Here is a 23,728-nt window from a genome sequence, read left to right as displayed (position 1 = left end):
GCCAGAGTGAGGGTCACCCAATCACCATGAGGGGAGGAGGAAAGGATGCCAGTAAGAAAAATTTACTTGTGTAGGTGCATGAGCGCTTAAAAATACTTCCATGCACATTCCTTCCTAGAAATCACCACTGTTACTCTCAGGTTTGCCTTCCTGGCACCATGTTCATATCAGAACATGAATCTCAGGTTCTGATATGCTATTTGAAATCTACCTGATGTCTTGATGTGGGGAAAGATGGGAGGAGCCATGCCCTTTGGTTGGAAGCTGAGCGTCATGTAAAGGAGCTCCGGAACCCAGGATCATAGCTGCAAGGCCCAGCCAGCAGGATTCCCTATGTGCAGTGACCATCTGCTCTGTCCCACGTCTACCCTTATGGCAGTGTATCCAGCTTCAGGTGCACAGAACTCATCTGGGGACATGTAAAGTGAGAGAGTAAGCCCCTCCCAAGGGGTTCTGATGGGGTCTGAGGAGGACTCATGTACCGTATTTTAAATAGGAATATTAGGTGATCGGGTAGAGAAATAATTCCTTCAAGAAACATCACATTTTTGAGTTTCAGGTATTGAGCACAAAATACTGAGAAAAGAATGGAAGACAACCACTTACTTGGTGGTGACCATTTACCTCCAGCAGGTAATTCCTACCTGCTAAGAGAAAAGCAAAAGCCTGTCTACCAGCGCCATGGAGGCTCACGGCATTCAGGAGGGACTGGGTCAGTGAATAAAGTTCAACAAGCTAGGAAGTGCAAGGGGCACAGGGAAGGCCTCACTCCAGGGGCACGCTGGTTACTGATGTCCCAGCACTGACGCCCTTGAATGTGTATGGAAATGAATCTTATAGAATGACACTCGGGACAACAAAAGCAAGGTATCTCTTCAGCAGTTATGGGCAGAAAGGCATTTAAGCAATGAATTACAAATATTAAATTCTTAGCATTCAGCACTTCTACAGGTCAGTAGACAAGATAAACAGAAGCCTAGACCCAAACGTAAAGCCATTCTATGCTCTGAGGTAACAGTGGGAGCTGTGGGCCCTTCCTGCAACATGCATGCTCTGCTCTGCACAGATGCCTGTGGCCCAGGACACAGAGGTGCTTGTGAGGGGCCTCCATCCATCAGCACTCAAGGGAAATTTCAGCTCCACATGCCAAGGGGGCATGTGGGGTGTTGGAGACATGGCCAGCAAGGCACGTGTGCTCACGCATGGGTCAGGTGTCTGGCATGGAGGGCCTTGGTAGAGGGGAATGAGCCTGGGGCACCAAGAGGACAGCAGGAAGGAAATTGGTCCTGGGGTGAAAGGAGAGGCTGGTTAGTCTGCACTTTGGACATGTCCTGTGCCAAATCTCCCTGAGTTGAGCTGGTGTTGCCTCTGTGTGGTGCCTACTTTGGGGACGACAGCTGAGAGTTGTCTTGGCCTCCCTCTTAACTCTCTTCCCACAAGCAGGTGGAAAAAAATACCCCCAACCCTGGCAACCAAGACCACAGCTGACACCTGCTGGTCGCTCCCCAGGCCCACATTCAGGGCCCAGCCATAAGGGCCTCTTTCCAGGGAGACAGCCCAGGCTGGGAACAAGGGGTGGGGGCTTTAGAGGGGGTAGATGTCATCGGAAAGCGTGCCTTGGCTAACCATCAGGCCAGGTCAAAGCATGTCAGGAGCCAGTGTGCAGTCAAGTGGGGGAAAGGGGGCTCTGGGAAAACCTGGAGGGGGCCCCTCAGGGCCTGAAGCTGTAATAAAATAACTTGGAAACCACGATCTGCGTGGCCTCCCTGACTGAAGCCTACTCACCATCCGCACCCGCTTCAGTCGCTCCTCTAGCTTCTCCTCTGCCTCCCGAGTCCGCTGAACAGCCTCCAGGCGGTGGATGAGCTCCGCAGCGAACTTCTGGGGCTCCACACGAATTTCCTTTGGTATTCGGTAAGTACGCTGCAAGGAGACACTGCTCATTAGTCGGCCAGGCACAGCTTTGAACTACTGTTCTCTGTGCCAAGGTGGCATTCATGCACTTTTGGGGTGGGAGAAGATAATGTTAAATCTGAATTTTATTTTCAAGTGAGTGTTTATTTTTCCCCCTTTTACCTGGGAATTAAACTCCTCACTGCCCCCTATTCTTGTCAGACTAAATCTCTCCTTCACCCAGCCCTGATCCAGGGGTGAGAATGGAGCACCTCCCACGGTCAAAGAATCAGAGACACTGAGCAGACAAGACTGACCCAAAATAGGCCTTCTAAAATCACTGGCCCGGAGCTGCAAAGACCATAGAGGAGGGAGAGGCAGGAGATGCAGCCCACAGGCAGGACCCATCTGCTCCTTGCAGTGACCACAGCTGCAAAGACCATAGAGGAGGGAGAGGCAGGAGATGCAGCCCACAGGCAGGACCCATCTGCTCCTTGCAGTGACCACCCTGCACACAAGAGGGCAGCAGCCTCTGGTGCTTAGATGTACGTGGATCAGGCTGTTGCAGGGTTGGGGAACATAAAATTCATGGTATAGGAAAAAAATCAGGGGGAAAGGCAGGACTATGAAGGACTTCCCTTTTCAAGGAATATAATTCTGCAATGTATTTTATAGTGATGCACTGTATAGCTTTTTTGGGGGGAGGGGGTAGCTTTATTTTGAAGTAATGTCAAATTTAAAACAGTTGCAGGAATAGCACAAGGGCTTCTGTCCCAGATTCCCTGACTGCTGACCTTTCTCTCACACTGTCATTCTCATACACACTTCTCTGAGCCAGTCAAGAACAAATTGCACATATGATGCCTGCCTACTCTTAAACACTTTAGAATGTATTTAACATTAACCCAGGACATTCTTATACCTACAATAGGTCAACTATTAAAAAAAGAAAAAAAGAACCTTGATATAATACTGTAACCTAGCTAGCACATCTTATTCCAATTTCACCAGCTGTCCCAATATCCTCAATAACAAAACATGTTTTAAAAATCTAAATCACTGCCCTGGCCAGTTTTTCTCAGTGGTTAGAGCGTCAGCCCAAGGACTGAAGGGCTGTGGGTTCGATTCCCAGTCAAGGGCACATACCTCAGTTGCAGGCTCGATCCCCGCCCCAAGTTGGGGCGTGAGCAGAAGCAACCAATCAATGTGTCTCTTTCATATCCATCTCTCCCTCTCACCCTCCTCCCCCAATCCTCCCTCCCTTCCATTTTCTCTAAAAAAATCAAAGGAAGCCCTCGGTGGTTTGGCTCAGTGGATAGAGCATTGGCCTATCGACTGAAAGGTCCCAGGTTCGATTCTGGTCAAGGGCACACACCTGGGTTGTGGGCGCGATCCCCAGTGGGGGGGTGTGCAGGAAGCAGCCGATCAATGATTCTCTCTCATCATTGATGTTTCTATCTCTCTCTCCCTTTCCCTTCCTCTCTGAAATCAATAAAAATATATTTTTAAAAAATCAAGGGAAAAATAACGAGTGAGGATTTAAAAAAAAAAATCTAAGCCACCAAGGAGGAGGAAGGTCTGGAGGGGCCTCAGATGAGGCAGGAGGACAGGTGGAAGAAAGAGGTGGCCTGGGCACAGGGTAGTACACAGGATCTCTGACCTCTGTGGGTGGACAGTGACTATTTAGAACCCTGGCCTTCAGACATGAAACAAGGCAAAGAGAAAAGACTCATGGTGAAAGCTCTGGGAATAGTTCTCGACTTTGCCTACCTGTTTCTCATCTGCAAAACAGGAGTAAAGAAAACACCTAAAACCACAGAAACTTTTAAGATGATAAGAAAAATATGTGAAGGGCTCAGAAACAAATGTCCATGTGTAGGGCTGCTGCTGACCACAATGGATTCAGAGGTGGCCATATGTCGGAGACCATTTATTGTCTTCACTAGCTGAGAAGCGTAGAGACCCTAAAAGCTGGTGACCTTTGAAGCCCTAGCAAAGGTCGGAGCTGTGTACCACCCAGTTAATCTAGATAATGGTAGCTGAAGAATCCTCCCCACCTTAACTCATGTAAATCCTTGTTGATAAGATAGTCTGCCTATTATAGGAAATTGCCTACTGATGACCTAGTCTGTGTGTTACTGGAAATTCCCTACCTAGGGGCTATCCCAAGATCAATAAAAGCTTGGTGAGGCCTTAGCATCGGTGGAAGTCTTCTCCTCGAGTTGGACTTGCCCGCCTGGCTCCCCAATATTTCCAAATTATCTCATGCCTCTTGTCTCTTTCCTTTCATCTGTGTGCGGCTCCGCTTTCAGATCCTGAACCCTGAACCACGCGGGACGTGGAGGGGAAAACACACGCAACATCTGGTGCCTGTCCGGAAATCTGGAAGTGAAGGTAAAAACCAAGGTTTCACCAGCAAGGTGAGGAACAAAGAATTTACCTTAAAGGTAGGAAGGTTCACCGTAAAATGGTAGGGGGATATTTCACCGCACACAGACGGCCACAATCAGCTACAGTAGTCCGGAGCTGTAGGCGGTGTGGGAACGTTTTTCCATACCAGGCTAAATTGGGCAGGATTCGGCTTTAAAAAAGTAGATTCGGCTTTAAAAAGTAAGAAAGTTTATTACAGACTTTTGATTTGAATGCTTAAAGTGTTAAAAATTTTAGAAGGTAATCTCTTATAGTTTTGGGGTTTTTTTGCCTGTTATTATAGAACATAACCCTTGGTTTCTTGAAGAAGGTACGTTAGATCTTAAAAGTTGCCAAAAAGTTAGTCAGAACTTGAAAAAAAGGTCAGCAGCAAGAAAAAACTTATCTCAAAAAACTATTTTTCCATGGGGAACACAATATTGCGTTTGCTAGAGCCTCTTAGAGAGGCTGAGAAGGAGCCTCCTCGACTGGTTCCCTCCGCTCCTCCTAGAGAGGAGCAGGAAGAAAAATTGGAGAAATGGCCTTCACGGCCCCCTCCACCTCCACCTCCATGTCCTTATCCTGAAATGGCTAATTCACCGTTAATGGAATCACCTGTGCAAAAAGCCATCAGAGAAGGATTGAAGGACATGCAGGTGGAAGAAAGGCTTGCTTTTCCTATCATGGAGACAGCCAACCCACAGCTCCCAAATCACATGTAAAAATTGACTTTAAAATGATAAAGGCCTTACGTGAAAGTGTAGTTCAAAATGGTCCAACGGCTCCTTTTACAGGAGAAATTATGAATAATACTTCTGATGCATTCTTAATTCCTCATGATTGGTATTCTCTAGCTCGTGCAATTCTGGATGGAGGAGATTATTTACTATGGAAGGGAGAATTTCTGGAGAAATGCCAGGAGCAAGCCCATACAAACCGAGGGCTGAATGCTCAAATAACTTATGAAATGCTAGCAGGACTGGGACATTATAATGACGTGCAAACCCAGTTAAATTATGAGCAACTGGCATATGAGCAAATTAGAGCTTGTGGAAGGAAAGCTTGGTAGGCTTTACCAGCAAAAGGGGACTCTGAGGGAGTTTTTAGTAAATGTATACAGGGGCCTTTAGAATCATTTTCTGATTTTGTGGCTCGTCTCACTCGAGCAGTGAGACGACAGATTCAACATGAGATAGCAGGAGACATTTTAATTCAGCAATTAGCTTATGAAAACGCCAATGATGATTGTAAGAAATGCCTGATGCCTCTGAGAAAAGGTAGTACCATTACAGAAATGATTCGAGCATGTCAGAATGTGGGGTCAGGCACTTTTCAAGCGAATTTACTCGCTGCCACTGTAACCATAGAAAATAAAAGGTGTTTTAACTGTGGAAAAACAGGACATTTTAGAAAAGAATGCAGGCAACTAAGAAGGACACAAGGAGGCGCTCTAGGGAAAGGCAAGAACATTCCCCCTCCTGACCTGATCAACACAAATCCAACCTCTTGGTGTCCTAGGTGCCAGAAGGGCTACCATTGGGCCAGCCATTGTAAATCGAGATTCTATAAAAATAGGCGGCCGTTAGATCAAAACACAGGGTATGGCCAACCGCAGGGAAACGGCCAGCGGGGCCACCCCCAACCCCCTCATTAAAAGGGGAGATCTGCCCTGCAAAGCCCACAGTGGACTCTCTGATTCGGGCCACTCCAGGGAGCGCAGGTCTAGATCTTAACAGTACTATAGCGGTCACTTTGACTCCCGATATGGCTCAGCAAGCTGTTCCTACAGGAATCTGGGGACCTGTGCCACCAGGAACTTTAGGATTAATTTTAGGGAGGAGTGGAAACACTCTGAAAGGATTAACTGTTTTGCCTGGGGTCATAGATTCAGACTATGAGGGAGAGAGTAAAGTAATATTAGAATGTAATCATATTATGCAAATTACTCCAGGACAAAGAATTGCTCAAATACTACTTTTACCTTATGTTCAACAAGGCGAGGCTATAAATAGGAAAAGAGGGGCGAAAGGGTTTGGAAGCTCAGACATCTATTGGATACAGGAAATTAGCAAAACCCGTCCTATGATTAATTTGAGAATAGAAGGAAAAATGTTTAAAGGCCTAGTAGACACTGGGGCGGATGTCAGCGTTATCAGCAAAGAATTCTGGCCTCCAAGTTGGTCCATGGTAGAAGCTATGGACTCAATTAGGGGGGTAGGAGTTCCTGATAACACACAACATAGTGCTGCAGTCTTAAGGTGGCAAGATGAGGAAGGACAGACAGGATGGTTTCAGCCCTATATTGTCTCTGGAATTACAGTCAATTTATGGGGCCGGGATGTCTTAGAAGGTTTACAAGCTTGTGTTATTACCGGCAAAGGACAGCAGTTTATAACTCAGATGGGTATCAGACTGGTCAAGGTGTAGAAAACCCAGGAAGACCAGGATATCAACCTTTTTAGGAGTGGTCACTGCTCAGTCTCCTCGCCCCCATGCTGATCCTATACAATGGAAAGATGATAAACCTATATGGGTGGATCAGTGGCCATTAACCAAGGAGAAATTAGGTCATATTCATGAATTGATACAGGAACAAATACAAGCTGGTCATATAGAGCCTTCCAATAGCCCTTGGAATATGCCTATATTTATTATACCTAAGAAGGTGGCAGGGAAATGGCGATTGATACATGATCTTAGAGCAGTTAATGCTACTATGCATACCATGGGAGCTTTGCAACCTTGACTCCCAGAGCCTTCACAAATCCCTTTAAATTGGTCTCTCATAGTAGTAGATCTTAAGGATTGTTTTTTCACCATTCCCTTGGCACCTCAAGATAAACAAAGATTTGCCTTTTCAGTGCCATCTATTAATATGTAGAGCCCATGAAAAGATACCAATGGAAGGTTTTGCCTCGGGGAATGGCCAATAGCCCTACCTTGTGCCAAAAATATGTGGCTCAAGCTGTTCAGCCTTTAAGGGACAGATATTCCCGATATTACATTATTCATTACATGGATGACTTGCTCTTAGCAAGTCCACGGGAAGAGCTGACTTTGGAAATATTTTTCCAATTAGAAAAGGAGCTCCCTAAATGGGGTTTAAAAATTGCTCCAGAAAAGGTACAGAAAGTGACACCTTTTAAATATCTGGGAACCATAATTGAAAACCAATGCATTAGGCCACAAAAGGTGGAACTAAGAAAAGATTGCCTTAAAACTTTAAATGACTTTCAGAAATTATTAGGGGACATTAACTGGTTAAGACCTTACCTAAAAATCTCTACGGGAGAAATGACAAGTTTATTTGATATACTTAGGGGTGACTCTAACCTTTCCTCACCCAGAACACTAACAGATGACACCAGAAAGGAGTTGCTAAGAATTGAGCAGGCGATATCCTCAGCCCAAGTGGCATGGGTACAGCCTGAATTGCCTTTATTGGGACAGATTAACCATACTGCAAATAGTCCCACTGGAGTCATCTTCCAAAATACAGACTCTCCCGCTATTACTGAATGGGTCCACCTAGGGCATCAGTCATCTAAAACTGCTATTACTTATGTAGAACTGATGGCTCAATTGATATATCAGCTTAGAAAGCGTTGCAGGCAACTTAGAGGAGAAGAACCAAAATGCATCTATCTTCCCCTCACTGGGAAGCAAGTAGAAATGTCATTTCAGACTGATATAAATTGGCAAATTGGGTTAAGTGGATATTCAGGGGAACTTAGCTGTCACCTATTAAAAGATAAACTACTACAATTTTTATATAAGACCTCCATCATTATACCAAAAATTACTAGGCAGGAACCAATTCCTGGAGCTTTAACTGTTTTTACTGATGGATCATCAAATGGGAAAGCCGCCTATCATACTATAAATTCAGACCAAGTCATACTGACCAGTCATATTTCTGTGCAAAGAATTGAATTAGAAGCTATTAAGGCTGTGTTGCAAGATATCCAACAGCCTGTTAACATAATTTCTGATTCCTCTTATGCTTCGGGCCTAGTAAATAGAATTGAAACTGCCCGGTTGAAATGGCTTAGTGACCAAAGTTTATTCTTACTATTTAAACAAGTTCAACAGATTGTGCAGCAGAGAAAATACCCTTTTTATATCACTCACATCAGGGCTCACAGTGTATTACCTGGCCCATTAACTAAGGGAAATGCACATGCTGATCAATTGGTTGCTTTATTAAAAGAGGCCTCAGAATCTTATCAGCTTTTACATCAGCCTGCTAAAATGTTGTCCAAACAATTCTCAATCTCTCGACAGAAAGCAAAACAGCTTATCAAGGAATGTCCCACTTGCATGTTACATCTACCTCAAGGGCCTAACACAGGAGTCAACCCTAGAGGTTTGCTAAGGGACCATATCTGGCAAATGGATGTGACACATTATACTCCTTTTGGACGTCTTGGGGCATTGCATGTCTCTGTAGATACCTTTTCAAAAGTCCTATGGGCTACGGCATCTACAGGAGAAACGGCAAAACAGGTTATTAATCATTGCCTAGCTGGTTTTGCCATCATGGGAATTCCAAAGATTATTAAAACTGATAATGGACCTGCTTGTACAAGCTGTCATTTCCAGGAATTTTGTAAAAGGTGGAAAATTCAGCACATTATGGGAATACCATATAATTCCCAAGGACAGGCCATTATTGAACGACAGCACCAGCGGCTAAAATCCCAACTTGAAAAACAAAAAGAAGAAATGATGGAGAAATCACCTACGGGTAGGCTGCACCAAGCCTTAATTACTTTAAATTTTTTCACTTGTGATGCTGATGGAAAGACACCTATGGAGCTACATTGGTGTCAGAATAAAACAAAAGAAAATGGTCTAGTTAAATGGAAGGATCAGGAATCTGGTTTATGGAAGGGGCCTGACCCATTATTAACCTTTGGCAGAGGGTATGCTTGTATATTCCCAGAGAATTTTTCTAAACCCGTGCGGATTCCTGCTAGAAATACTAAACTACAACAGGGATCCAAGAGAGAAACTAGCCAAACTAATGAGGACCTTGCGCCTGGAGCCACACCATGCAGCTGCAAACAATCAACTACCTCAGCCACAGAGAGCAGCGACTCCAAGCAGTCCACTGAAGATGAGAAACAGGAGGAGGATGAGCCAGACAACAAGCAGCCCAGAGACCACCTGGGGCACGGTAAAGTGAAGTATGGTAACAATGATCTCAGGTAAAAACCATAGTTTCATACTGGTTTTAGAAAGCGCATTTTCCTTTACCTGGGAAGGACAGCACAGTTATCCCAAGGTCAGAGGGCTCCAGCTAAAGTGTCCTTGTTGACTAAGTGTTCCAGAGACCCAAAACTGTAATTTAGATAAAGTGCCTAAGTTTAACCCAGGTCACCCAAGGGCCCTAGACCCAAAACTGTGATTTAGATTACATGCCTAAGTTTAACCCAGGTTACCCAAGGACTCTAGATAATGTGTTTACCCAAAACTGTAATTTAGATAGTATGCTGTTTCTGCTTCTGTAAACTGCTCTTTTCTTTTTGCAAACCAGGTTCTTCATTCCAAACCTTTAGACAGCCAGTTTAAAATTGAATTACCATGACCTAGAGCAAAGAATATCATTACATGGTATTATTCTACAATATCATTAATAATTTTTGATATTTTACAACAGCATATTGTACATTTATCCCAAACAAACTTACAAACTAATTCTTTGAATGTTTGGCAGCAATTTAATAAGGACATGAAAGGATTTAATCCCTTCCACTGTGTGGAAGGCCCCCTGGGAAGGCACTTGAGCATTCTATATTGGCCTCTTGTCCTTTTTGCCAAGAGGGTTCCTCTTCTCACAATCCAATTGCCCACAGCTGTTGCCTGAGTTCTCTGTTCTTGCTGAGGTCATGGTGGCTGGTACCATGGATCTGTCTCTCGCCCAATGGCGTGAGCTGGGCCCTGTCTGGAGAAGAAACCTGGGTTCCCCATGATCAATGTCGGGGCCCTGCCAGCAGGCGAGGGGATCCAAAGGCAGTTGCTGGGCATGGAGGCCACAGGGGCATAGGAACAAGGAGACAGAACTGAACCTCACAGCACCCTGCTTGGCCCCGGAGGATGGCTGGTTAGCCAGAGACGGGTAAGATTCCTCAGGGAGGAACGACCTAAGACAGGCACAGTTGCAGAGGGGCCTCAGGAGAGAACTTGGGGGTCAACAGACGTGGGGCACAGATCCTCACCCCCCCCCCCAATTATGCATGGGCTTGAACACTCACCCCTTCTGAGGGATGTCTCCTGCCCCCATGGCTGCTTATCGCTTCCCATGCCCAGCCCAGATCGGGACCCAAATAACAGAAAGAGACTTGGCCCAGCTCAGATCGGGAACAGAAAGAGACTTGGTCCAGCTCAGATCGGGACCCAGAAAAGAGACTTGGCTAACAGCAGCTATCGTATATCTAAATGCAGCCTAACAGGAATACTCAGGGACTTCTCAAGGATGCAAAATAATCCTTTCCATTAATATTTACAGTGTAAACTAAGATTGATGTTAGAGTATTAAATTTGACAGTAAAATAGTAGACAAGTTTTCAGATTAATTAAATTTGGCTAATTAAAATAAGTAATTATTCAAGAAGTATTAACCAAAATTTTCATTTCATGGTAAAATTGCTTAACATGCAATGAACCTAAAGCAGTCATATTTTTGTGCAAAAAATTAAAATTTAAAGTTATCTAGACTGTATTATAAATTTTCCAAAAAGCCTCCTAATAATTAAATCAAAAAAGGGGGGATAGTGGAAAAATACCATGTAAAGAAAAATATCCTGTAACTAAATTAACAGCGAGACACCCAGGAAAACACACATGATGTCAAGGAAAGCCAGGGGAAGATCATTTTAAAGAAAAAACCCCAAGTAAGGTTTCCTTTATTAACCTTTGGTCGAGAATACTTTTGTATATTTTCAGAGAACAGCTCCAAGACCATGTGGATTCCTGCAACAACGGATCCCAGAGAGAAACTGACCAGATTGCTCCAGCCACAAAGGCAGGAAAGACAGTTCAGAGATGGAGATGGTGAAGACGCCTTGCCATGCTAGCAGTCAGCAGCTGTGCGTCGCTGCAGGTTGCCCAGGACCAAACCAGAGAGGGTCGGACCTGCACTGCCACCATTTATCCACCATCCAGAACTAGCATATCATTGCTGGCATGTACACATGAACTGTCGGACATTGAAACTTGGACTCAGAAATGTTGGACATTGAATTTGGGACTTAAACATTTTTTGTTCTTATATGTTTATTTCTGGTCTACAGATAAAAGATTTTTTAAAGGAAAAAATAAGGGGGAGATGTCGGAGACCATTTATTGTCTTCACTAGCTGAGAAGCGTAGAGACACTAAAAGCTGGTGACCTTTGAAGCCCTAGCAAAGGTCGGAGCCGTGCACCACCCAGTTAATCTAGATAATGGTAGCGGAAGAATCCTCCCTACCTTAACTCATGTAAATCCTTGTTGATAAGATAGTCTGCCTATTATTGGAAATTGCCTACTGATGACCTAGTTTGTGTGTTACTGGAAATTCCCTACCTAGGGGCTATCCCAAGATCAATAAAAGCTTGCTGAGGCCTTAGCATCGGTGGAAGTCCTTCTCCTCGAGTTGGACTTGCCCGCCTGGCTCCCCAATATTTCCAAATTATCTCATGTCTCTTGTCTCTTTTCTTTCATCTGTGTGCGGCTCCACTTTCAGATCCTGAACCCTGAACCATGTGGGACGTGGAGGGGAAAACACACGCAACAGCCATAGAAACCTTTGAGAGGCCTGGAGAGGGTAAGAGGCTGAGGGCAAGCCAGCACAGGCCAAGGCTTCAGGGGTGGAAAAAGTTGGTGTGTTGCCCAGTTGGTGTAGCTCAGTGGTTGAGTGTTGACCTATGAACCAGGAGGTCACAGCTCAATTCCCAGTTGGGGCACATGCACAGGTTTCGGGCTCGATCCCCACTAGAGGGCGTGTAGGAGGCAGCCAATCAATGATTCTGTCATCATTGATGTTTTTCTCTTTCCCTCTCCCTTCCTTTCTGAAATCAATCAATCAATATATTTCTTTTTAAAAAAAAGTTGGTGTGGAAGGCCTGGTGGTGCCCAATACTAGGCAGGGGTCTGTGCTCAAGTTGAGGAGACCTTACCCAAGAAGAAGGGCAAGTTGGGGTGTCCAGTGCTTCTAGAGGGTCCTGGGAAAGGAGTCAGGGAAAGAAGGTGGGCATGGTGGCAAGCCCCAGGGCACTGGGGACACCGTGGAAGGAGTAGGGTGTTTGAACAGACAACAAAGTCCAGTTCTTGTGCGATATGGCAACTTGGGCTGTGTCCTGGCGACCTCCCTGGCAGGAGGCATTGGGGGCACTGGACCCTTCTCACTCTCCTCGCCAGGGCAGAGTCCATTTGTCCCAACACTGATGACAGTATCTGACCCCTGACTCAGGAGGGCCTCACAAGTCCTCCTCAAAAATTGCTTTCTCCCCACTGTGAGCAGTTATTTGGAATAATGAAAATATCTTGTCCCTCATCAAACTCTCAATTGATTCAGCATGTCAGCATGGATGCATGGATTCCAACTTCACTGCCACTAACTCTGATGCTCCAGCTATCTAGGCCTTGGCCAGCAGGAGCCCCTCCAAGCGGCTCCTGTGTGCCCTCATTCCCTTAATTTCTGGGACACAAGATGCCCAGTCTCCTCCTCTGCACCCCCCACCCAGCCCTGGTCTTGAGTTTAAACGTCCACTGAGCAGAGCTGAGAAGACACTTGCATCACCACAGGGCAAGGTGAAGATGCCAAGGCTCAGGACCAGACTGCTCCAGATGACATGAGTGAGGTTGGATGCTCCCCAAATCACCTGCAGCGCACACACGCATGTGTATGCGCACACACACACTCCACACACAGCATCTTCCACTCTTCCGTAAGCAGACACCATCAGTGCCTAGGTTAGGCCAAATCTGTGTCAAGGGTTAGCTGGGAGGTGACAAAGTGCTTGACCATCATTTTCACAGAAGTAAGGACAAACCAACTTCCTTTCTTCTCAACCATAAGCAATCACTTTTCTTATCTGAAAATTAGAGTATTTGCAAAGACTCTAATCAAGGAATCCTGATTAAGAGTGGATGTGTGCTGTGATCCCAAGAAACAACCACTTTCCCTGCACAGAAACCACAAATGAGCGGCCTGCGTCGCTCTCAGATGCTGCAGGCACCAGTGGGTTGGAGCTGCTACTCTACGCTTTTCTTATCTTCCCCTAAAAGTCTTCCCCATTCAAAGTTATTGTGGCAAAATAAGAAAAGAGAATCACTCCATTCATCAATAAAGAACTACTAGTATTGCAGGTGGAGACAGGCGGTGCCCAGCCCACTTAGCATTGGGCTCTGTGAATCCTCACAAGCAGAAGAACCGCTATCATTAGGAATTGATGAACCACTTTTTATTTTTATCGAAGAGGTGAAGCTGAGGCAGCTTTGAAGTCAGGATGTCCATGTGGTAACGTCCACCATTCAGCCACAGAAAGGCTGATGCCTCTTTTTATCTTGAATAAGACAGCGCTCACAATAACCCAGACCAAGAGGCACCCCTGCCAGGCTTTCTGACAGAGCAACAGCCAGGTGGCTGTGCAAGGGCCAGGCCTGGGCATTGAGCTTTCGAGGGAGACTTAGAGGGGCTCTCCCACCTCAAGGAGAAGCACCTCACTTGGCACAATGAGAAAAGGCTACATGGCAGACACTGTGTAAGGGCAACCCCTTATCTTCTGAACTGACCGTGTGGGCTGGGCACTAAAAGCCACCCCTCCAACCTGCAGAGTATGACCAAGTGTTGACCATGAGCTATATCTGGATGTAAGCTGAGCTCACAGAAAGTCAAGCAGGTACTTTTCCCACTGGCCATGGCCACAGCAGCCCAGTTGGAATGAGAAAAATAGGTGGGCACGGGTCTGAGAGGACTGGTGAGCCCCAAACTCAGGGACAGGAGGGCGAGAGCTGTGTGGTGGAACTTACAGGAATGTGAGGTAGAGGCACTCGCCCGTTGACCTGGACGCTCTCCTGCATCTCCCTGCGGTGCTGCTTACGGATCCTGTATGGTGGGATTCCATCCCTGCCAGAAGAAAGAGACAGCCTGGTGTGAGCACACACAGAACAGCTCCACAAAGCATAGCTGTGCCGGCTTTACCATGGGCAGGGTCCATGTGGCCTCGTAATTAAGAAAGGTTCTTAGAGGGAAGGAATATGTGACAGAGACAGCATGTGGCCACAAAGCCTGAAATATTTGCTACTGGATCTTTATAAAAAACATTTGCTGCCCTAGCCAGTTTGGCTCAGTGGATAGAGCATTGGCCCTCAGATGAAGGGTCCTAGGTTCAATTCCAGTCAAGGCATGTATCTCAGTTGCAGGCTCGATCCCCAGCCCTGGTTGAGGCACGTGCGGGAGGCAACCAATCTATGTGTCTCTCACATCGATGTTTCTCTCTGTCTCTCCCCCTCCCTTCCACTCTCTAAAAACAAACACACAAACAAAAGAACATTTGCTGACCCCTCCTTTACTGCCCAGGCAGGATGCGATGTGCCTACCTGGGAGGGGACAGGAACATTTGAGAGCTGCAAAATGGGCAGCCAAAACAATCTAGATCATAGTGAAAGATTTGCAAGGTTTCATTTCTCTACTTTCTTCCAGGGTAAACTGGTCAAGCGGTGCACTCGCTTTGAGGGATGCTCAAATTAGTTTTCTTGACATAGCTATGAAGATTTAACTTCTGAAGATTATGATAAAAATATATCATAGTCTTTAAGATAATTAAATGCACTTACTCAAGACAGATGCCAGATTTAACACATAATTCACTGCATGTATACAATCCCTAAAAACTCTCCAGTCCTTTCCTTGCCATTTAAAAGCTACTCTGGGGAGCACAGTGGCTACCAGGAGCCAGCGTGTGAAAAGATGGCCGTCAAAGCAGGATGACTAGCATGGCTTCTCTGGGTTCCTACTTCCTCTCTATTGAAGGAACCCCAGGTGGGCCTCCCTGCTCTCCAGTGTGCAGTGAATGTCTGTGACCCCGACTCCAGGGTGCAGTGAATGTCCTGACCCCCTTGACTACTTCCCAAGCACCGCCCACTGTCAGCACATCATGCTCTTCCTGTATGGTGGACGCAAACATGCAGCCAGGACAATTCTAACCCCACTTTAACTGCTGGATGGCCTAGGGCAGTGGTCGGCAAACTCATTAGTCAACAGAGCCAAATATCAACACTATAACGATTGAAATTTCTTTTGAGAGCCAAATTTTTTTTAACTTAAACTATATAGGTAGGTACATTGTTATTAACTTAATTAGGGTACTCCTAAGGCTTAGGAAGAGCCACACTCACGGGGCCAAAGAGCCGCATGTGGCTCGTGAGCCGCAGTTTGCCGACCACGGGCCTAGGGAAGTTGCCACCTTGCCCCTTGGTGCCCAGGACACACTCTTGGTGAGTCCTGGGCAGCCCCACACCTACCAGCACAGCAGTTTCATGGGTAGGTAGGGCTGCAACATTCTCCCCAGAGCCCTGGTCTGGGTGGAAAAGGTGAGCTTTGGTTCAGAACAGGGCAGAGAGAGGCTGTGATGGTCTCTCCCTCCTATCACTGCCTCGATATCCTTGGCTATCAGCGATCCAGTGGGTGCAAGGGGACTCAAGGGGGCAGGTGTCAAGGAAAAAGTGAGTCGAATACATTTAAAATGTCTTTACATGCCCTTAGGATTTTGTTCAGGTGTCCTGAGCAACCAAGTTGTTTGTTTCTCATATATATTAAAGTATATGAGAAACAATGGGGCACTTAAAAATTCCATACTCCTCTATGGGGATTAGGCATTATCCTCAGACACCTATGTCCAAAATCCACGAACTACAAAGGTGGTCAGTCATTTTTGTCATGAGGTTAAAATACTAAGTGCAGTTGCCCCAACAACAATTTAGATAAAACACACGATCCTATTTTTTTGCATCTAATATACATTCAAATATGTCATAATTTTACATTCCAAATTCTTGACTTTCCTACATTTCTGACTCATTATAAATCAAGATGAACAAAATATCAAGGGGAAAACATTTTATTTATTTATATTTTTTTATTGATTTCAGAGAGGAAGGGAGAGGGAGAGAGAGAGAGAAACATCAATGATGAGAATCATTAATCAGCTGCCTCCTGCTCGTTCCCTAATGGGGACTGAACTCCCAACTCACCCATGTGCCCTGATCAGGAATTGAATCGTGACCTCCTGGTTCATAGGTCGACACTCAACCACTAAGCCATGCCGGCTTGGCCATTTTTAAATTGTTAAATCTTCCCTTTAGCAAACATATTTTGTTGGAGAGAATTAAGATACTTTTCAAGAAAGTTGAAAATTACCTAGGCAGATTAACTTTCATTTTAGTAACAGAGTATTGGGGAAGAGGAAAACCAGATGCTACAAATGCTATCCATCTTGTGCTTCCAGCCGTTTGTGGGCATCTGCAGGGCTGCAGCTGGATGTAACCATTTTATGATACTTTACATTCATGGCAGATACTGTTTGAAACCCCAATAATTTCAAGTAAGAAGTTGCTAAGAAAGATGTCAACGTTTTATCTTCAAGATACAAAATAAAGGAGAATGAAATAGTCCATGAGAAAAACCACATTCAAAAGCTCAACCTGAAGGGACAGATTCATCTAGTGATGTCACTACATGGTCACTGAAAGGCAGAGAGCTCAAGACTTACAATGATGGGTTACTGGCTAAGTTTGGCTCAGAAATAGCTTATGATAACCTATCCTGTACACTAAAATTGAGGTGTCAGAAGAATCCTTAAAGACAGGCAAATGATAGGCTGAGGACCTGAATAGACACTTCGCCAAAGAGGACATACAAATGGCCAACAGACTTATGAAAAGATACTCAACATCACTAATCATCAGGGAAATGCAAATTAAAAGCACTGTGAGATATCACCTCACACCTGTCAGAATGGCTATCATCAAAAGTCAACAAATAACATACTGTTTTCCATAGTGGCTACACGAGGGAGAAAAGGGAACAATGATGCAGCCACTATGGAAAACAGTATGGAGGGTCCTCAAAAAATTTAAAATGGAACTGCCTTATGACCTAGCAATTCTAGTTCTGGGTATATATATGAAGAAACCCCAAACACTAATTCAAAAGGAAAGGATGCACCCCTATGTTCATAGCAGTATTATTTACAATAACCAAGACAGAGAAGCAACCAGGTGCCCATAAATAGATGAGTGGATAAAAAAGTTGTGATACGCCCTAGCCGGTTTGGCTCAGTGTATAGAGCATTGGCCTGCGGATGCAAGGGTCCTGGGTTCGATTCCGGTCAAGGGTACATGCCTAGGTTGCGGGCTCAGTCCCTACTAGGGGGCGTGCAGGAGGCAGCCAATCAATGATTCCCTCTCATTATTGATGTTTCTCTCTCTCTCTTCCTTTCCCTTCCTCTCTGAAATCAATAAAAATATATTTTAAAATTTTTTTTAAAAAGTTGTGATATATGTATACAATAGAATATTACTCAGCCATAAAAAAGAATAAAATCTTACCATTTGTGACAGCATGGATGGACCTAGAGGGTATTATGCTAATTGAAATAAGTCATTCAGAGAAAGACAAATACCTTATGATTTCACTTTCGTGTGGAATCTAAAGGACAAAATAAACTAACAAAATAAAAATAGGCTCATAGATACAGAGAACAGACTGATTGTTGCTAGAGGGAGGGGGGTTGGGAGAGTCGGTGAACAAGGTGAAAAAATTTAAGACTCATTACAAAATAGTTGCAGGGATGTCAAGTACAGCGTAGGAAATATAGTCAATAACATTGTAATAGCTATGTATGGTGCTATGAAAATATAAGGGGGAACAGTTTGTAAAGTATATGATTGTCTAACCACTATACTGTACACCTGAAACTAAAACAAAATAATACTGAATGTAAATTGTAGTTGAAAAATATTCATTTAACAAATATTGACTGGATTTCAACTACTATTGATTGGTTTTGAAGATCAACAAAATATTCAAGAATGTTTACAGATGAGATAAAAAAAACAACAACAACACAAACAGCAGGCGCCCTAGCTGGTGTCTCAGTGATGAGAGTGTTGGCCTGCACACCAAAGGGTTGTGGGTTCGATTCCCAGTCAAGGGCATGTACCTGGGTTGCAGATTTGATCCCTGGCCCCAGTCGTGGTGCATGTAGGAGGCAACCAATCAATGTGTCTCTCTCACATCAATGTTTCTCTCTGTTTCACAAAATCAATGAAAAACTATCCTTGGGTAAGGATTAACAACAACCAAAAAAATACATATACATGCCCACAAAGATAGGCAAACGAAAGGTATGAACTATAACAATGGCATGTTAAGTGGGACACTATTTATTTTTTTGGTTAATCCTCACAATTTATTTATTTTATTTGGGGGGGGGGAGGTTTAATCAATATTCTTCCATTGAGTTTTAGAGAGAATGGAAGGGAGAGAGAAGGAGGGAGGGAGGGATGTACCACAGTTTTCTAATCCACTGATCTGCTGATGGGCACTTAGGCTGTTTCCAAATCTTAGCTATTATAAATTGTGCTGCTATGAACATAGGGGTGCATATATCCTTTCTGATTGGTGTTTCTGGTTTTTTGGGATATAGTCCTAGAAGTGGGATTACTGGGTCAAATAGTCCTTATTTTCTTTCTTATTTAATCTACGACTCCTCAAATTTTTCACATGATGAAATAGGCTGGATGGAGAAGTCTCCCTGTGACCAGCTGACAGCTTGTTGCTGTCTAGGCCCTATGAGGTCTCAGTCTTGTGGGGAAAGAACCCTGTGTAAAGTATATTCTATACCTTTCCCCTGCACTCAGTACTTTTCCACTGTGTCCACTTGGGGCTCCTGCCCTCTCTGTAGTTTTCCTGTTATTCTCATTTTAGGTGTTACAAGAGAGAGCTAAGGGGCCAAGAAGAGCAGCTCTAGACTTGGCTCCCTGCAACCTCCTGCAGCTGCATCCAGCTTAACTGTTCGCCCCATCACATAAGTAAGAGACATATAAATACCTGCCCTCCATACTCTTGCTTGCTGACACTACTTTTGTCTCAACAATAAACTTTGCTTTTTAATTTCATTCTGCCTGTTCCTCTAAGTATCGACCTAACACCCTGCAGTCAGTGAGCTCACACCTACCTGCTCAATGTCACAGACAAAGGCTTTCTGGCCCTGAGGCTGGAGGGTGTCTAGGAGTCAGCCCCCACCCCTAAGGCCCGAACCTGAACAGATACATCCTATGAGTGCTGGTCAGACAGCAAATGGCAAAAGTACCAAAAGCTGGGCAAGTCTGACATCATGGGCAGCAAGATCAAGACCCCAAATGACTTCAGCGGGTGTGATAAGCAATGCCCTCATCTAGTAAGACAATGTTTGACACCATCAAGCTTCGAATGTGCACTTGTACCCCAACAAGCCATCTGCCAATGTGAAGGAGAAGGTGTCAGAAAACAAGTACTTTCCCACAAAAGGAGAGGATGAAAGATCCGCTGCCACCATGGAGAACACGGAGGCTCAACGTGGCTGCTTGTGGTCACTGAGACCTTTTGGACATGCAAAGCCTCAGTTGAAATATCCGGGCACTGGGCCAGCACACAGAACCAGCTGCACCAACTTCCTCCCTTGCCTGCATCTCCCTCTCCCCCCATGATAGGGATGAGATGATAGGGAACTGCTCACCTATATGACAATTTCTAAATTTAAAAAACTGGTAAGTACATAACAGTGTGGACAAGAAATGCACCCGCATAGCGTGTAGCCTTCCAGGGACGGCACCAGGGTCACAACTGCCTGGGCAGGCAGTCACCCTCTGCTTGGCTGCTAACCAGTGCCGATCTTTAAAGTGAACCCCACACTATAAAAACCAAAGAGAAAAACAGAACCAAAGTGCTCTAGCCCAGGCAGCCCTAGAATTTGTTTCAACGTCACCCCATGGTTTCTTCTCTTTCAAAGGTTCCTGTAACCTTGGCCTTGGAGAAAAACAACTAATGCAAAACTCAAATCTAGTTTATGTTAGGATTTGAAAAAAAAAAAAGTTTTTACTGATTTTAGATAGAAGGGAGGAGATATAAAAAACAGTGATCAGTTACCTCCTGCATGCCCCCCTGCTACTGGGGGTCTAGCTTGCAACCTGAGCATGTGCCCCAACCGGAAATCAAACCAGTGACCTCCCAGTACATGGGACAACACTCAACCAACTAAGCCACACTTGCCAGGCTATGTTAGGATTTTAAACAACACTTCCTGCAACGCAGCTTGTCTGTCTGTACATCGGATGTACTAACACCAAATTGGGAGAAGGGCCACAAGTCACTTTCCGTCAAAATAAAGCCCCAGCTGGGACTGGCACAGGCTGCCATGCTCCATGAGGGCTGCACTCACCCAGGCAGGGGGGACTTACACACTGCTGTCAGTGAGGGACAGGCTGTCCGCGTCGCTGGAGAGGCTCTGCTGCTCACTGTCATTGGTGCTGGTGGCTGGAGCGAGGGCATAGCCAGAGTTGACATAGTAGGGGTGGACAGGCTCCCGCCAGGATCCATATCTGCAAAGAAGGAAGGCACGTCAACAGCAGCCCAACATCATCTCCTATTAATCCACATTTTCAGAATCATATGGATATCCTTATATATGAACTACAAATGCAAACAATTCAAGAAAAAGTAAAAAGGGCTGGCATCTCCTTCCTGCCTTCCATCCTCCAGTGGGATCGGTTAAGCCACAGGCATCTTCCAGGTCTTTCCTCTGCATTTAGGTAGATGTGTAAGTGAACACACAGATTATTATTTAGATTTGCATTTTTATGCACGTTAACTAGGAACATGACACAGCTGTTCTGCTTATCCTTCTTCTAAAGAGCAGACTTATTTGCTGCAAAGTACACCCAACCTCCTGGGTGTTCCAGCAGCAGTGTCAACCCTTGCCCACTACCTTGCGTAGGCCCACTTCAAGGCAGCCAGACTCCTGTGCACATGTCTGAGAACTGCCACTGGATGGAATGTAGGGGAAAGTACAGAAGTTTAACAGAGTGTTCATGCTGCCTTCCAGTCACTCCCTGGGTGGCATTCACCTCCAGATGTCATGTGATTAGCCAGAAAATGACAATTTATTTTAGTTAACAGTCAGGCTGGCAGTTTTGAGTGTCATTTAAATTCCTTCCTCTGTAAGTTACCCATTCATGCCTTTTGCCCATTTTCTACTGTGCTGTTTGACTTTTTTAAAAATTATGTTTTGCCCTAACTGGTTTGGCTCAGTGGATAGAGCGTCAGCCTGCGGACTCAAGGGTCCCAGGTTCAATTCCGGTCAAGGGCATGTGCCTTGGTTGAGGGCACATCCCTGGTGGGGAGTGTGCAGGAGGCAGCTGGTCGATGTTTCTCTCATTGATGTTTCTAACTCTCTATCCCTCTCCCTTCCTCTCTGTAAGAAATCAATAAAATATATATTTTTTTAAAAAAATTATGTTTTTATTGATTTCAGAGAGAGGAAGGGAGGGAGAGATAGAAACAACAATAATGAGAGAGAATCATTGATAGACTGCCTCCTGCACGTCCCCCTACTGGGGATTGAGCCTGCAACCGAGGCATGTGCCCTGACTAGGAATTGAACCAGTAACCTCTTGGTTCCTGGGTCCATGCTCAAGTGCTGAGTCACACCCAGCTGGGCTCTTAATGATTTACATTGGTCTTTAAATATTCTTACTATTAACCTCTGGCTACGTTAAAGAAGATTTTTTTTCTTTAAAGTCACTTTAAAAAAAATCCTCGCCCTGATCGGTTTGGCTCAGTGGATAGAGCGTCGGTCTGCAGACTCAGGGATCCCAGGTTCGATTCCGGTCAAGGGCATGTACCTTGATTGGGGGGTGTGCGGGAGGCAGCTGATTGATGTTTCTCTCTCATCAATGTTTCTAACTCTCTATCCTTCTCCCTTCCTCTCTGTAAAAAACCAATAAAATATATTTAAAAAAAATCCTCAACCAAGGATATGTTTATTGATTTTAGAGAGATAGGGGGAGGGAGGGAAGATGGGAAGAAGTGGGGGAGAGAAAGAGAGAAACATCAATGTTGGAGAGAAACATCGATGGGGCAGAGAAGCATCGACCAGTTGCCTCCTGTCCATGCCCTGACTGGACATCGAACCTATACCTGCAACCTTTTGGTGTATGGGACAACACTCCTACCAACTGAGCCACCCAGCCAGGGCTAAAGTCACTTTTTAAAAAAAATACTGTTTATGTTAATTTTGGTCATACAAAAGTGTTTTATTTTTATGAAGTCAGATTTGGGAACCTCTTCCTTTATAGATTTTTTCCCCCCTATCTTACATAGGTAGGCCTTCCTCATCCCAAATTATAAATATACTAGGAGCCCAGCACACAATTCAAAATTGCACGGCGCCGCCCACCCTCTAGTCTAGCCCTGCCTCTCTCTCCGGCCCTTGAAGCAGCTGCGGCCACTGCTGATCAGGCCCTCCCCCAGCGCAGGTGCACGGAGGCCCCTGCCGCCCCACCCCCCGACGCTGTGCATGCAACCTCCTCCTGTCTGGTCGACCTGTTACGGCGTCCCGGTTAATTAACATATTTCTCTATTTTTTATATATATATTTTTTTCTTCTATTTATCTTCATTTTTAAAAATTTACTAGTAGATCTTTACCTAAAATGCATGTGGATGTAAAATCTACCTCACTTTCTTGCATCAAAATGGAAAGCCAGTTGTTAAGTCTAAACTGAATCTTTCTGGACTTCCCTCACACACATATCTATTCTAGTGTCTACACTGATCTATCTACACGTCAGCTTTCCTGACCCCCTCACTGCTGCCCTTGGCCTTGTGTTCCAACACCACCTCTTCTTCCCAAAGACTGTCCCTGAATAGCCACTTCTGTCAGGCCTCTACAGGTCATGATGAAAGTGGGAAAGGACTAAGGTTATCTGTGTAGGAGGCTGGGGTTTTCATGCTGAATGCTCAGTGATGTGCACAATGGACCCCAGTCACAGTCCTCACAGCCCCAGCCTCACTTCTGATTAGAGTTACTGCTCACAGTACTTGAGCACTTGCTGTACTGGTGAATGACAGGCTATACTGACTGCCAGGACCTGGGATGCATCACCCTGTCCTTTGGACTTCAATGTCCTCAGTGTAGAAAGAGGAAAGACCAGATTGTTTCTAAGCTGACAGAATCCCTGTGGACACCCCTTGACTGATGAACAGAACCTTCTGAAGGCCCCATTTCATGTCATGTGCATACCCAGGAAAAGGCACTTTAATAAGACTGCAGGACACCGTGGTATCATGGACACCTGTCACGCAGGCTATGTGGAGCTGGGCTGGGTCAGATAGTGGGTT

At 45.1% G+C, this 23,728-nt stretch overlaps 1 protein-coding gene across 2 annotated transcripts in view; it reads right to left on the bottom strand.

The window, feature by feature from the left end:
- Positions 1–23,728, bottom strand: part of AXIN1 (axin 1) — a 72,210-nt gene that overhangs the window by 11,885 nt on the left and 36,597 nt on the right. For both annotated transcript variants that reach the window (XM_023744911.1, XM_023744912.1), the window contains exons 2-4: positions 20,789–20,929; positions 14,318–14,414; positions 1,786–1,923 (exon numbers count right to left, since the gene is read on the bottom strand). In XM_023744911.1, the coding sequence (XP_023600679.1) occupies positions 1,786–1,923; positions 14,318–14,414; positions 20,789–20,929 (376 nt within the window). The remainder of the gene's footprint in view (positions 1–1,785; positions 1,924–14,317; positions 14,415–20,788; positions 20,930–23,728) is intronic.

Source organism: Myotis lucifugus, unplaced genomic scaffold (assembly GCF_000147115.1).
Source record: "Myotis lucifugus unplaced genomic scaffold, Myoluc2.0 scaffold_498, whole genome shotgun sequence".
Classification (NCBI taxonomy): Eukaryota; Metazoa; Chordata; class Mammalia; order Chiroptera; family Vespertilionidae; genus Myotis; species Myotis lucifugus.
This window is presented reverse-complemented; position numbering and strand designations above follow the sequence as displayed.